General features: G+C 43.8%; 1 protein-coding gene across 2 annotated transcripts in view; it reads left to right on the top strand.

The window, feature by feature from the left end:
• The first annotated feature begins 1,854 nt into the window (after positions 1 to 1,854).
• The window catches only part of PHACTR3 (phosphatase and actin regulator 3), a 100,180-nt gene continuing 86,345 nt past the window's right edge, over positions 1,855 to 15,689 (top strand). Inside the window, exon 1 of one of the 2 annotated variants that reach the window (XM_071447074.1) lies at positions 1,855 to 2,329. In XM_071447074.1, the coding sequence (XP_071303175.1) occupies positions 2,227 to 2,329 (103 nt within the window). In that variant the 5' untranslated portion in view covers positions 1,855 to 2,226. The remainder of the gene's footprint in view (positions 2,330 to 15,689) is intronic. The other variant, XM_071447075.1, reaches the window with a different exon arrangement.

Below are 15,689 nucleotides of genomic sequence, written 5' to 3'. Positions count from 1 at the left end.
TCTCACTTGGCACCTTAATGTATTCCATGGCACCATGGCACAGCTTAGATTAAACCTCCACATGCTGCTTTTTCCTTAGGATCTACCTTAAACACCTCAAGAAGGGGCAGTGCTTATTGAACCAGAAACTCTTTGATATTTTACTTTAAACCCTTTTTTGGGTTCTGTTCTCAGGACAATATTCCCTGGTGGATGACATCCACGGGTGGATGTCACCCCAACAGCCACACTTGGGCCTCCCTCAAATGGAATCTTGGATGAATTTTCTCATCAAGCTCCACTATTAAATCCATGCCCACAGACTTTTTTCTTTCCCCCAAAGGTCAGTGGCATAACTGACTCCCAGGGACACACAGCCCAAAAGTGACTCCCAAATCAGATGCATGCACATTTAACTTTGAAATTCCTGCTTAAAGAAAAGCTGCAAGCAGACATCTCAGTGTGATAAATGGGGGTTAAATCCCCCCAAAACAGAACAAATCCCACATAACTGCTCTGTTTGCCTCTGCTTTCTGAAATGGCCAAACCAAATTTTCTTTAATTAAGAGTAGCAAAATATTTTCCACATATTAATGCAAAATCAGAGCCAGGCTCTTCTCAGTGGTGCCAAGTAATAGAACAAGAGGCAGAGGTGAAAAACTGATGCTTAGAAAGTTCCACCTGAACATGAGGAAGGACTTGGCTGTGCAGGTGAGGCTGTGGAGTTTCCCTCCTCTGGAAGTATTCCAGACCCCTCTGGGCACAATCCTGTGCCCTCTGCTCTGGGGTGACCCTGCCTGAGCAGGGAGGGGAGGTTGGACCAGGTGATGCCACTGTGGTTCCTTCCAACCTCAACCTGTGCTTCTGTGTATGGGAATGAAAGACTGCATTGATGGGAAATTGTCTGGTAAAGGCTCATCCCTAAAATTTTGCAAACTTGCACCTGTCTCACAACAGGAACTTGGTCAGCTGCACATATAACCACTGCTCTTGAGTCAGAAAAAAGTCTGCTTGTAGGTGAGTGTATTCCTCAGCACTGGTTCTGTGCAGAGACAAAAGAAGAGTTTAAGGCAGATACGAGATGAGAACCCCCACAATCCCAGCAAGTGCTGAGTGAGCATTCCACAGGACTTTACTGGGAGAGTGATTAAAAGCATCCTTATTTTTTACATGTCAAAACTTCAAGAAGACCTGACCTGCATCACTGGCTACAGACCAGCAGCCCCTCTGCCGGCACCCTGTGCCGCACGGGAGGAGCAAAAGGAAAAAAAATCCATAAAAGCAGTTATTCCCTTTAAACAAATCCTCAAACCAAGCTGCTCAGCCGAGTCGGAGCATCCCGTTTCTGCGGGCTCCCCGTGCGGCACCTCTGCCGCGAGGCCCCCGCCCCAGCTCCGGCCGAGCTGCGCGGGGTCCCGGGGGCACGGAGCGGTTCTCGCTCATCCTGCCGGGAACCCCCGCGGGACACCCACCCCCGAGGGACACCCACCCCCGAGGGACACCCACCCCCGAGCGACACCCACCCCCGAGCGACACCCACCCCCGCCGGCCCCGGGGCGCGGCGAGCGGCGGACACCGAGCCCCGCGGCTGCCCCGGTGCCGGGGGTCGCGCCGGTCCCTCCCGCGGGGCAAAGCTCCCGGACGGACGGGACGAGCCCCGGGGCGGCTCCGGGGACACGGGCGGGTCCGGCACAGCCAGGGCGGGGCGGGGCGGGCGGTCGCTCCCGCGGGCCGTGAGGCGCTGGGGCGGGGCGGCCCCCGCGCACCTGCGGAGCCCCCGCCTTTGTGCAGTGCAGGTGCGGCGCCCACCCCACCCCCGTGACGTCAGGCGGGCGCTCGCGGGGCACCATGGGAGAATCCCAATGTTTTCCAACGGATGCGCTCAGCAGCGCGGCGGCTTGAGGCGACTCCGGCAGCGGCGCTCGGGGGGGCGTCCCGGGAGGGGGCGGCGGCGGCGGGGGGCCGGGCCGGCGGCCCGCGCCCCGGCTCTTCCCCACCCCGCCAGGCGGCATGGCCCACCCCCCTGAGGCGCCCGGAGCTGCCCCCTGAGCGCCCGGAGCCGGCGGAGCGCCGCGCCGCAGCCGTGCCGACGGCGCCGGGGAAGATGCTGCCGCGGCTGGTCCTGCCCGGCTGACGCCCCGCCGCCGCCGCCGCCGCCGCACCCCCGTCTCCATTGTCCCCCGGCCGCCTCCGGCTCCATGAGCGCCTCCTCCTCCCTCCTCCTCTGAGCTTCCCGCCCTCCACCTCATGGCTGCATCGGAAGAAGGGACCGGCTGCTTTCTCCCGCGAGGCAGGTCGCAGAGTGACCCCAGCATCCTCACGGACCCCGCGGGCCCCGGGGAGCACCCAGGTAACCGCCCCGCTCCCGCCGGTGGCGCTCGGGGCGCGCCGGGAGCATCCGCCAGTTTGTAGGGAGCCCGTCCGCCCCGGGCGGGCAGGAATTGGGAACACATTTCCTGCAGTAAGTGCCGAAATGCTGCAGCGGCTGAGCCGCGCACGGGATCCGAGCGAGCGCGTCCCGCGGCTTTGCCCGCCCGCCGAGCGGGGGGCGCGTCCCGGCCGGGGCTCCCGGGGCCGCCGGCAGCGCCCGACCCCCGCTCCCGCAGAGCTCGTGGATGACTTTGTGGGGAGGGGGAAATGAGCGCTAATAAAGCAGGCTGTTTGCATGGCATCGCCATGGAGACAAGGGAAGCAGAGTCATAATTAAACGCTTTCTGCCCACAAGAAGGTAATTTTCACTTCACAGGGAGAAGCGTAATCTCCTTGTGAAGTGTGGGCACAGAGGGTGGTGCTGAGGGGACACAGCCCAGTCGTTAGTGTATAAATAGAATATTGTGATTAGATTTTTTTTTTTAACAATGGCAAATGGTGTTTTCATCTTCACTTTAAGGAATAATTCTAAATGTCTGTTGGTGGTGACTCAGTAATTTCAGATCGTCAGAATCTAAGCAGTGTTGAGACCTTTAGAAAAAAAAAGAAACAAATAGCTACATCACTTTGATGTGATGTGATTGCACGGAAAGGCACAACAACAAGCTGGAAGCAAAGGGTAAAAGCCAGTTTACTCTCAGTTTCCCTGAATAGATGGTGGTCACACAAGAGCTGTCAGGTTTCTTTATGAGAAAAGAAGTAATCAAAACAGCGTAAAGACAATGAATGGGCTGTTGATCATCACTACCCACTACTGATTCCTAAGCCTAGAGATGAGTTTAGGTTTTGGGTCAGGCACTATCAGCCTATAGGAAACAGTCCCTGGATGCAATTTCGGGTTGAACTTTGCTCCCCTTTCTCAGATTACTGAGTAAATAAAATATTCCAGGCTCTATTCATACACCTGCTATATTGCTCCCTTCCGAGCCAATGAGGATATTAATATTTGTATCTAATTTAAGTTCTTCTATTTATTTGCCTTATCAAGCAATTGTGAGCACACTGGTCTGGAGTGAAACACAAATTGAATTAAGGCAAACAGTGGATGATTTATCCCTGATTACCAACTGTTCTGATACCCTAAGTGAAGGGAACAAAGGACTCTTCTAACATGAACTGCTCGACTCACTCCCAAAGGGGCAATCTTGGCTGAAAGAGGAATGTATGTTTCTGCCATTTGATTTCTGCAAGCAGAAGTGACTAATGAAAGGAAGGCGTGTGCAACCTCAGTTTTAATTCCTCTAGATTGTTTTCTGCTAATTAATTCTTTTGGCCTTTGTGAGATACACAACAAAGAAAGTACACAACATGTCCGACAAACAGACAAAGATATAAACATTATTGTGCTTTTTGTTAGGAGAAGGAACTGTCAATACCAAGGAGCATTTTTTCCCCTAATACAGACTCCATCAGACAAACCAGTGTCCCACTGCATGGCAGAAGCTCTACTAAAATGCAAGAGGTGTCCTGTATGTATTCTGTTATTCATGCAATATGTGGAGAGAAACAAAAGGTGTTAAATACATCTGGCTTTTGTCCAGGTAGCTATGAATAGTCAGGGGTAGGATTAGCATGTTTGATGAGATTTTCAGGTTTTAAATTTGTTCATCAAATAGTATTGAACATCTCTATGCTTCCAGATGATAATAAAATGAACCGAAATTGTTTATTTTAGATAAAATTTTACCCTACAGTGTCGTGAGTAATCATTATGAGCAATTTCATACATTTGGCTACTTAAAAATCTGGAATACAATTCATATTATTTTAAGAATTATGAATGCTAGATGACTTAATTGCAGTTTATATTATTTTACTGTCCTAGAAAATAATTTTATCATTATCATTATACCAACATAATCATCTATGGACTCGAAGTCAAAAGACATTCTTAGGAGTGGGAAATGATATGTCCAAAGTTTGTGTTTACATCCCAACCCTGCTTGCAGACAAACCATGTAGAGAAGTGTGAATGTGTAAGATTCTTCCTTAATCTAAACATTCAATTAATGTTATTATCATTTAAGTTACATGTTTAAATTACAGACAGACCAAAATGATACCAAAATATGGGTATAATAAGATGGGTATAATGGGTATAATAAGATTTTGTAGGATCCCTACAAAAACCATTCCTGCTTTTACCTGGCTTTTGAGTGATGCCAGATTCTGTTTTGTTTTGGAACAGTTTTTTGGCTGTATGATTGGTCAGGGATTATTCTGCACCAACTCATTTGGCTGTGCCTACTGAGGAAACTTGCTTGAGTGAAATGTCAAAGGGAGTTTCCCCATGTGAGAGCAGAGCTGAAGTTTGTTTGTTTGTGAGGTTTTTGTTGTGTTTTGTTCATTTTTAACAAGGACTCTGTTTTCATCCAGCCAGAGCATGGGATAGCTCAGTAACTGGCTGGTTCAAGTAGCCTCAGATGCTGATTTTTGAGAAGTCCTGCACACTCACAGTCCTGACTAATGCCAGCAGAAGCTGCAATTATTACAAGCCTTGAACAATAAAGGCTTCATGATAAAACCTCCTATCTGGGGTGTTTTTCCTCACAAAGCATTTACTGTAGAAATGAAAAGCTATTTTATAACCTTGATTTAGAAGAGCTGCAATCTTTACAGACTACAGGGAATTTTATCACATGTAAAAAACTTAGAAAATTACCACATGCCACTACAATCTTACAAATATCCCTGTAATAAATCGGATAAACAAGATGTTCAGTAAACTAAACTGGGGGCAGTTAACAGCTATTTATTCCAAAACAGAGATACAAATTCACTTATTTAGATCCTTCATGTGCAACTTTAATTAAAAGAGCAGCTCCTCACAGTGATCAGTAAAGATGTCACAGTCATGGTCTAAGAAGAAAAGATGGACTTTAGTTCAGGCTCTGCTGACAAAAAGATGATTTTCTCCAGCATTTAAATGGTGCATAGAGGTCCTATTAGTAATGCAGAGAATACTGGAAATAGTGTTTCTTTGCTTTAATTGGATCAGTCATTTATTTTCTCCTTTAAGATAAAATAATGCATTTCAGCCTATATTTAAGTGAACTATTTTATGGCCACTGAGCAGTATTTTATGAGAATTACTGTAGTACAACAAACACTGGGCTTCATGTTTGAGACTGTTTAAATTCCCTGTCACACTGAGTGAGCAAGCCTTGAAATAGGAGGATGTCCTTAATTTGGGAAACTGACATCAAAATACTCATGTCTTACTTAACTATAGACTGTCTCTAGGCCAGGCTGTTGTTAAAAACGTGAATTTCATCTCATTCATAGAATCCTAGAATGATTTGGGTTGGAAGGGCCCTTCCAGATCATCTGGTTCCAGTTCCCTTCCTAACCTGATTAGATCAGGTTGCTGCAAGCCCCATCCACCCTGGCCTTGAACCCTTCCAGGGATGTCAAGACCTCCTTATCTTATATGTCTTTCCCCTCCTCCACCTTTCCAGATAAGGATCAAGAGAGAAAGGAGAGTCTAAAGGGAACAGATTTCAGTATCACCATCTAACTGAGAGACAGTTGCAGGAAGCCAAAATATTGCTCTCATTATATCCTTCCAGCAGTCACAGGGCAGAGGGAAGATTGACAATCTCATTTGATTTGTATCAAAAAAGGGAGGGATGCACAGACTGGGGAAGAACACACCATGTCAAAACTCTGTATTACTTGAGGAGATACAGACAACCATGACAATGTGTGAAAATGTCACCCCCCTCCCCCCCTTAATTTTGGGATTATCCATTTGAATTTGTATAAGTACACATTGATGCCATCACGTTTTGCTCTCTGTGCTGCTGCCTTTCCTTCCTGGCACTACACAATTAAAGAAAATCTTCAGGATGGGCATTGCTGAGCTCTCCAGCAGACCTTGCCAGTGGTCCACCATGTGTTCCTTGTCCTCCAGTGAAGGATCTGTGTTGAGGAGGGAGCTGTTGTGCTGCAGGCAGTGGTGTTAGATGTTGTTAACAGCTCTGTCATCATAATTTCTTACTGCCTGGTGAAGGGGGGCTCCTCAGCCTCTGCTCTGGTGTGGTGTGCTTCAAGGCCTGACAAGTTAAAGCTACTGCAGAGTAGCTGCTCCAGAGATACATGATTATGTATTCAGCAGACACTAATTCCTTTTTTATTTCTATTGATACCATGTGTCACGAGCAGCACTGTGCTCTGAATTAACTCCGGGGGAGAACAACTGCATAAGACTTAAAAGGTCCTCCATCACTGTTTCTAGTTTTCGTCATTCAAAAGTTCTGTAGCAGGCAGCATTCTTGTTAGCGTTCTTCTAGGATGCTAAGGAGATACTGAGATGAGAATTGAGCTGTTATGTTCCTTTTACATCATATTTCTTTGGGCTGGAGGCTTAGCTAAAACCCAGCAGGGCCTCTCAGGCAGTGTGAGGAAGGACATCAGCCATCCAAGTAACAGCAGGGACAGTTGGGATGCAATAAACAGCAGGTGTAGGAACACTCTCTAATATGGCTTTTTCTTTCTTGTCTTCTTTTTTGAAGCTGTGACCTTCCCTGGATGGACTGTGCCACTCCATATCTGTCATTGTCTTCTCTTAACACTTTTGGTTTAGCTGCTAAAGATTTTAATTTACTCCTATTTCTGCTGTAGTTGTTCAATCAAACTTGAACAAGTTTGCTCAGTTTGAGTGTTGAGCAGTGGTAGGGAGCCTGTGAGGCACTGGAAAGCTGTGCTGTGCCCTTAACCAGGACACTGGGAACCTCAGAGATGTTGCAAGCTGCTGGCAGGGGATGTTTGGAAACCCAAAAGCAGAGGTTTCCATCTGTAAGGTGTGGTAGGCAGGTTCTGGAATGGAGCAAAGGGAAGGCAAAGACAACCAGGGATTCAGCTGGAGTGCACACAGATTGGTGCCAGCTCTCTGAATCTGCTTGAGTCATTCTTGCTGCAAATCTATTCATGCCAGGCCCATAATTCAGAAAACCTTCTAAGTGTGTGCTTAACTTCCAACATGAGCTTCAGATGGAAGGAAATTGATGGCAGAGAGATGCTGGGGGTGCCCTGCCTGTCAGCTGGGCTGCTGCTCCATCCTCTGCAGTCGTTTACATCACCACAACTTAAATCAGGGACCTAAAGGCTCATCTGTGATGTCTTTAGTTGCTGCATGAATTTTCAAATTTGATCCTAATACTTGAGCCAGGACATCTGTAAAAAGTTGTTTGGGTTTTGCTTTGTTTTTTCACCAGAAAGATTTTGATTTCTATTTCATCTTTCTCTATCAACAAGTCTGTTCTGTTAACAGAGTTGGTTTCACCTACATTATATTTCTTCTGAAATAGAATTTTACCAGGCCTCCTACATCCTTTCCTTTATTAATTTATGGACAAAATGATCTAGTCAGTGCTTTTGCTCCAGTTTATAACTGGACCCTATATTTTATTTATATGAAACTTAGTGATGTTCTCTCATTCAGAAGTTGCTATTCCTAACCAGAGGGCTCCTTGCAGAAAGTTACTATTCCACACCTAATGGGGGCTGTACTCAGGAATACTCAGTAGTGACTAGAAACATGCAGGCTATTAGTTAATATCCCATTTTCCTTTCCATCAAAATTCAAATTGAATCCTATAAACCTTCCCAGTACATTTGCTATTTGTGTGAATGTAGAGTTAATTTCTGACATAGCACCTGAAAAGTCATCACCAAGTACTACAATGGGAATTTTATTTTAAAAAATGGTCTGTGCTTTTGAGAAAGCCTTTTCGTTTCTCATCAAATTCCCATCCCTTCTTGGTAGGATCTAACTGGACCCCAAGTCCCTGTGATGCAGAGAAATTCCACTGGAAGCACAGATGTCCCTTTTTTCCTGGGTCCTGCAGCACAGATGTCCCTTTTTTCCTCTTTCCCCAGCAGCCCTTGGCCTGGCACCTGATTCATCTCCCCCATGGCAGCTCTGCTCCAGCACTTTCCAGGAGGGGAGAAGGATCTCTCCATCTCTGGAGAGGAGGATGGGCACACAGTGCTGGGGAAGCTGCAGAGGTGGCATTTCCTGGGCGTGGATTCTCTTGCTCCAAATGCATAATTTTGGTCCTGCACATATAATTTGTGTCAGTGCTGGGGTATGATTACATTGCTCAACATGATGCACACTTAACACAAACTGCTTTTTGCTGTTGCCTGAGTATTTTACTTACTGATACTCAGTTTATTTTGGGAGTTGAGAGAGCTTGGTGTTTAAGTTATGTTTTTAATGCTACTTTTGCAGGAATTAAATGAGGTCAGTTAATAAGTATGCTATTCATGCTGAGGGTAGGATTTAGGCTTTTCCAGGGTTTGAGTGTTCCCAGTGTTTGGAGATTTGTATTTAGCCAAACTTTAGAGTTCTGTAAAGGAAATACAGAGCTTTAACAGGGAAAAAAGTGTTTTAAAGTTGTCTTTTCTTCTAAATCCCAAGTTGGCAGGTAGTCTGAATGTTGCTGAAAAGACACTTAAACCGTTAAAACCTCTTTATCCAAGAAGTGGAAAAACTGATTATACACCATCAAAACCTAGACTGGATTTATGAGAATGAGGTCATCATATTGGAAATACCTGGTCATTTTTTATGTTTATCTTTGTCTCCTAATTCAGGCTTTCTTTTAAAATAAAAGTAAACCCCAGGTTTGATTGCATACCTTAAGTAAAAGAACTCAGACCTAATTTACACACCTAATAACTTGTGCACACAAGTAGATGCTTCTCTGTGCAAATAAGAGAAACTCCTGTCTGTTAAATAATTAAAGATCTTCTTCACACTTTAGCTATGAATGAAAGTGGTTTAAGATTATTCATTCAGTTAATGTTTGCACCACACTTTGAGAATGGAATGAGTTACACAATTCTGGGAGTCATGTTTATCTGGAAATGTAACTATGTTTTAGTGACTAGTTAAGTAACAGTGTTAATTTTTCCCAAAAATCTTTAATGTGGGAATTCTCTTTCAAGACTGCCCAAGTCATGCTGTAATGAATGGGCTACACAATTTATTTATTTATAAAATTGGTTTTTTAAACTAAATTTATGGCTTTGTCATTTTAAAATTCAATATTTAGAATTTATTGTCCTTGCTTCTCTAAGCAGTCAAGTCTGTAAATACCAAGAGTAAGTAAAACTAAATATGATACTTTGATTTTGCTTCAAAACGTAGCCAGTTTGGATGCTAATACAATGGATTCTTTGTGCCCATTAAATCCCTTGCTTTTGTTTGAAATTCAAGTTGATTTATGGCCTAACATACACACAATTTACACATGCCCCAGAGAGAGCCTCATACAGCAACTTGAGGCAGGTCAATAGCTCCGTGCCTTAGCCTGCATAAATATTTCAGTGAGAAGATCTGAATCAAAGGGGTCTTCTCTTGCTTTCTGTAGTACACTGATATTCTGGGTCAGCAATGTGGACCTGTGGTTTCAGCTGAAGGAAGGCTTGTCCTTATGCATAAAGCACTTCAGAATTGTTCATATAATGAAGAGACAGTTTGTGTGTTCATGTCCTTAATCTATTTTTTTTTTACCATCCTCAAACTGTTCAGCTGCTGCATAACCAGCAAGTGGACATAGATCACTGCATTACATCAAACCAGTGAAGCCTTCACTGTTTTCTGAGGGCTGCTCCATCCCTCAGGCCAGGCAGCCTTCCCTGTGCCTTGTCCATATTGATCTGCTGGGAATGGCTGTCACTTCTCATTCAGCTGCTCTCGGAACTCTGCATCTCATCTCTCACACAGCCTGCACCAAGACTTGGGCTTTTATCCTTAAAAGAACACAAGAAATTCTGCCCTGGCTCAGGGCTGAGGTGTGTCCAGCCTAGGACAGCATTATTGGTGGGGGCTGGAAGCTCAGGACAGGCTGGGAGCAAAGGGAAGGGTGGCTGGAGGAATAGAGATAAATTCCACATGAAATCCTCAGGGTCAGTCTCCTGTGCTGCCTTCAAACAGCAGCCACAGGGGTTGATGCTTTGGGCAGCTTTGCTCAGCATCTCCAGCCAGCCCTGCTGTCTTGGGGAGCTCAGACAGAACCTGAGTGGAAATCAGCCTCTGAGAGAGTTTCTTGGCTCCTGCAAGTTCATTTGTAATTGTTCCATCATGAATGAGATGGATCTGTGTGGAATATTTAAACAGAGCGAACGTGATGGTGTATGCAACACTGACTTAATTGGCTTTCTCTGAAGTTTGTGCTTTGCAGATGGGACTTCTGTAATTTTGTAAGCTCTGCATTTAGGATATTAAAAAAAAATGTAATTTTTTTTTTAAAATTATAACAGCTCTGTAGACTGTGTAGCAGCTTTCTGGGATTGCAGAGGTTTCAAGGAGAAAAACCATCCTATTTTCAGATACAGCACTTCAACTTAACTTCAGCTTAAATGTTTCCTTCCATGACAGTTGCTCATTTGACTTTGCTCAATGTTACAGTGCCTAGAAGGAGAGAATATGTACTCACATTAGACTACCAACTATGCAGAGAAAGCTCTAGAAAAAAGAAAATGGAGTCTTGGACTCATACAAATTCTCCACTTGTCCAACATAAGTTTTAAATGCTTGTTTCTTGTTTAAGTCAAGAAAAAGAATGGAAAAATCAGAGCTGAGATAAACTGTGAGTATCACTTGAGATTTCACAGGAGATACTTAACTGCAGAGAACTTAATAACACATCTTCCTGCAAGTGAGGAACATAAGAGAGCTCCTGCCACCTGGGAATCCCCTGCATTTAGGAACAAAACAGAGCTTCCTGAGAATGTGCTATTTTACTGTAAACTCCTGATACCAATTCAGGATGGAATGGCGTGACACAAAAATTGTGTATCCTCACTAAACCCTTGATTCTGTTTGATTTATAGTGGGAGCAAATATCAGCCACTGCCCCAGGCTGGTGCCTTGAACCCTTGCAGCAGTGGTGAACTTAACAGATGACATGATCAGATGTGGATTTTCTTTAGGCAAACATAGGGAATGTGAACTACAGCTGTCAGGATGGATAGCAGAGAGACTTCTTCGTGTTATGGTGTACATTTGCTGCTGCAATTCAACCAGAAGAATAAACTGAAAGGAAGCCAAGTAAAAGATAATTTTAACATGTAGAAGTAGAAAGGAGTGTCCTTCAAAAATCCAGAATATTGTGCATGAATGAAAATATTTTAAGAAGGAACACTAACTAATAGAAATTTATCCTGTATCTCTCTTTTTAGTCCAAGGAGGTATCACTGAAGGCAGCACAGGCTGGTCTGGAAGGCTGCCATTCCTTCTGTCTCACTGGGTTGGAGCTTCCTTACATTCTCTGGTTCTCATGTGACAGGGTAGAGCTTGTTGCAGCTCTTTTTACTTCTCAGTCTGTTTTCTCTACATTATTTTACTTTTCTGCCATCCAGTCTGAGTTCATTCTAGTAGCTAGCTCTCCTGCCTCTCAGCAGCTCCTGTTCCAGAGGCCTTTCTCCCAAATGCAGAAATAGAATGGGTGTTACTGCTGTACCAGCAGAGAAGCCAGCCAGGCCTGCCTCCCTCCAGATCCAGCATTTTCAGTCCTCAGTGTGATCTGAAACTGCTCAAAATCCCATTTATGACTGAGGTCTTCAGCTTGGCTCCCCTGTTGCCTGATGAAGGGTCAGACTGGGTGAACCCTCTTCCCTTGAGGGTCTCACAGCAGCAGCTCTCCTTTGGTGCTTTGGTGTGGAACCAAACCTGACCTCACACCCAGGCTCTGACTGCAGGCAGCACTTTCCAGGGTCACTGTTGTCATTTTTCATCAACTCCATCCTTGGCTGAAAGTTGCCAGTGAGCTCCAAAGTCATTGTGTGTGACAGGAGAGGAAGGGGTTAACCAACCCTTGTTTGTGAAAGAAGAACCCAGGAGCAAAAAAGCAGGAGAAGCTGTTTTCAATAACTTCTTCCATTTATGTTTTCTCACTCTTGCTCTCACAACACAACTTCTAGGCTTTATTCCAATGTCAAGGGTCTCTAGTTCTACCAACCTTTTCTGAAAAAGCTGCACTATGACCTAGGGCATTACTCATCTCTCTTGTCTGGGAGATGATATTTTATATAATCAGCTATTTGTGTCCTGCACCTGCAGAAAATCTATTCTGCTTTGCATCCAAGAATTTAATTTTCATTGATATTCCTATTTTTTTAGGATTTTAGACATATTTTGAAATGACTTTTTAAAAAAACCCAACAGTTAAAAAAACCCAACCTCTCCAACCCAAACACTTGGCAGTGCCATGAGCTTATGAATTTTCAGATCATGATTTGCTTGGCTGCTCTAATGAAATAATTATAAAAGAGTTAAATTACTGAATATACTTTTAGTGGCTTAGACATCATAAAATACCAGCAGAGAAATAAACTTTCTGAATATATCTGAAATAAACCCAAACTTTCCCTCTATCCAAAAGGACAGATCTCTCAGAAGGAGGATACACTTCATATATATTTAAAAATATATTTTCTCATTCTATTAATAGAAATGGAAAGCTAATTCTGGTGGGTTTATTTAATTAGTTTTTAATTCAAATTCCCCTCCCTCTCTCAATAAATTCCCCTGCAATTTGCCAGCAGAGCATTGCAGAAATCTTTTTTAGATCTTGGTAGCTGCTGTAAAGTTGTCTGGGAACAAAATCTACTTTTCAGCAGATTAATCTAAATGTACATATCCAAGTAGGGAAAAAAGTGGCAGTAGCTTGAAAACTAACTTTCATTTTAAGTAGGTTTTTGGAGAAGGAGGAGAACTTTGGGTATTACATCATGGTTTTTCAGAAATACTCATTTTTTAAACACAAGGAAACTTCTTTTTCCTGCTTTACAATAATAATCTGATTTTTAATCAGATACTGTCTGTTAAAATGAAATCACAGAGACTTAGAAATATCTTTTCTGACAGAAGGGGACAAGACTAAGCATATCAGAGCCGACGGGAATCGTGCAGTTTGGAGATTTTGTTGTTATAGATCATAATGTTCTCATAATACAAGAGAGATTACAGAAATATGGCATAGTCTTATTTTGTCTGACATTGTAAAGAAAGAAAGACTTAAAGGATTAGTCTTGGTAACTTAGCTGTTCCTTTGCAATGTATTGTGATATAATAGGAAATAATGCAGCGCAGATCCTGAACATGAAATAAAGCCTCTGGTCAGAATCTCGTTAATGCCAGAAATGATTTAAAGCCAGCCAACAGCCCCAGTTTTCTGTCCCAGAAATGACAACACAAGACGTGACGCCTCTTACTCTAATGCTGCATAAGAGCACATCATGCATGTGATTAAGATGTGATTGAACACGACTAATTCCTCAAGATTCACTTCTCTCCATTGCTAGAAACCCAAGGAGAGCCCAAGAGAGCTGGCTTAGATTTTAGATGGAAGCTGCTACTTTGACAAGGAATCAAACTACTTCCTTCTCCAGTGTCTGTGGAGAGAGATGGGCCAGGGAGGCAAAGTTAAACGTTTTTCACTCAAGTGAGCCGAGCACCTAATTTACACATTCATGGGGCACAAAGCATCACTGGCTGTGCTAACAAATCACCCTAATGAGGCATTTGCACACCCACACACATTGATACTCATGCTGCTGCTCAGCTTGCACCTGCAGTGGTGGTGAATAGAAGTGTAATTACATCTGGAGTTGCTGAAAGCAGGGCTGCAGGCAAGGTCTCTATAGCTGGAGTAAGTGGTTGCCTTTTCCCTTCACTTTGCTGTGGTCGGCAGCTTTTGGGAAGCTGTTTTACCACATCAATCCTGCTTTTCTGTTATAGCAGCTCTGAAAAGCTTTTCCAAGGAGCCCTACAGGTGTTGGCTTTGAGTCATGAATGTGTTGGGTGACTGCTCCAAGGGCTCATGTCTCTTGCAGCATCAGAGCACTGAGAGTCCCTCAGCTGATAACACTGGCACACTATGATAAGCTCAGAGCAAGGGCAAGGGCTAGAGAGCCAAAGCTCAGGCATGCTCAGGTCTTGCAGGTAAAGGAATTTGTGAAGAAGTGGTCAAAAAACTGGTGCTGCAAGGTTCTCCTGAGAATAACCACTGTTACATAGTGAAACCTGCAAAATATGTCTTGGCAGTGCTGATTTCCTGCCTTACAGCCTCAAGATCTTACAGCCCCTTGACACCAGAAATCAGCAATCCCATTTTCAGGGGGACCACTAAAATGAAGTCCTTCCACTTCATTAAACATCCAAGACATGTCCCAAACTTTAGATTCATGACTGTTGCTGTGAAATTTTTAATTATACCTTCTAAAGCCCAAATTTTTTGTTCCCTGATTTCCCTTGGAACATCCATCCACCTGTGCACAAACCAAAACCATTGCTAGCTCAGATGTTTTGTAACCTCCAGAAAAAGCACAGAGATTCCATTGCAGGCATTTCACCATTGCAGCCAGCCTGACTGACCCAGTGCTCCTGCTCTCATCTTGTCATTTGGGTGGCTTTCCAAAGCTATGACTTCAAAGGAAAAATAGTGTGTCTGCAGTGGTTCTAAGAAACTGTTTTATTTCATCCATTTTCTGCCCAAAATGCCTTCTGAGATATGAAGAAGGCTTTATCTATTCCACTGCCATCTAAGTATGCTTGAGGTGAGAGCCTGGTTATTGAGGATGGTTTTTGTGACAGATGAGTTATTTACAGCAATTGTATCCCAAAGATGTGGAAAGCATCATTTTCATAAATTGTCAGCAGCTTTGGGATCACAAGTATCACATTCAAATCGGCAAATTCCAAGTGGCTCAGGAATCAGATTCCAATAACACTGATGTTTGAATAGTAATTATATATATATCTTAAGGGTTTTGTCTGAAATGTAACAGTTTTAATGCATTTTTGCTGAGCATTTCACATCTCTGTTTGCTACCACTGACCATCAGTTTGTTGGACTGAGGATAATGGGAACTCACAGTTGCACATCTAAACCAGTGCATTACTGTAAAACTATTTGCACAATTTAAATGCCTGGAAACTAAACTGTGATTCCCTTTCAGGTCCTGTGCTATCATATAATCCATATCCATTGAAAATTGATTTGACATGCACAATCACTGTTTAATTGTCATATCTCCCAAGGAGGCTATTTTATAGAAATAAAAATAATAACCTAGGACAAGTATATGGTTTTCTCTAATAAGCAAGTTATTCTGATTACCCTGCCCTAATAGCATAATTGCATTCTGGATGTTCTCTCCTCAGCAATAACTCTGGTAATTACAGTCTATGTGTGGTCCAGGTCCTGGCAGGGGGCAAGGGGGTGGGGTTTGGGGATTTGCTATTGTTGATGTTGTTGCTCAAATCT

Source organism: Agelaius tricolor, unplaced genomic scaffold (assembly GCF_023055355.1).
Source record: "Agelaius tricolor isolate 1412-34295 unplaced genomic scaffold, bAgeTri1.0.p SCAF_23, whole genome shotgun sequence".
Lineage (NCBI taxonomy): Eukaryota > Metazoa > Chordata > Aves > Passeriformes > Icteridae > Agelaius > Agelaius tricolor.
This window is presented reverse-complemented; position numbering and strand designations above follow the sequence as displayed.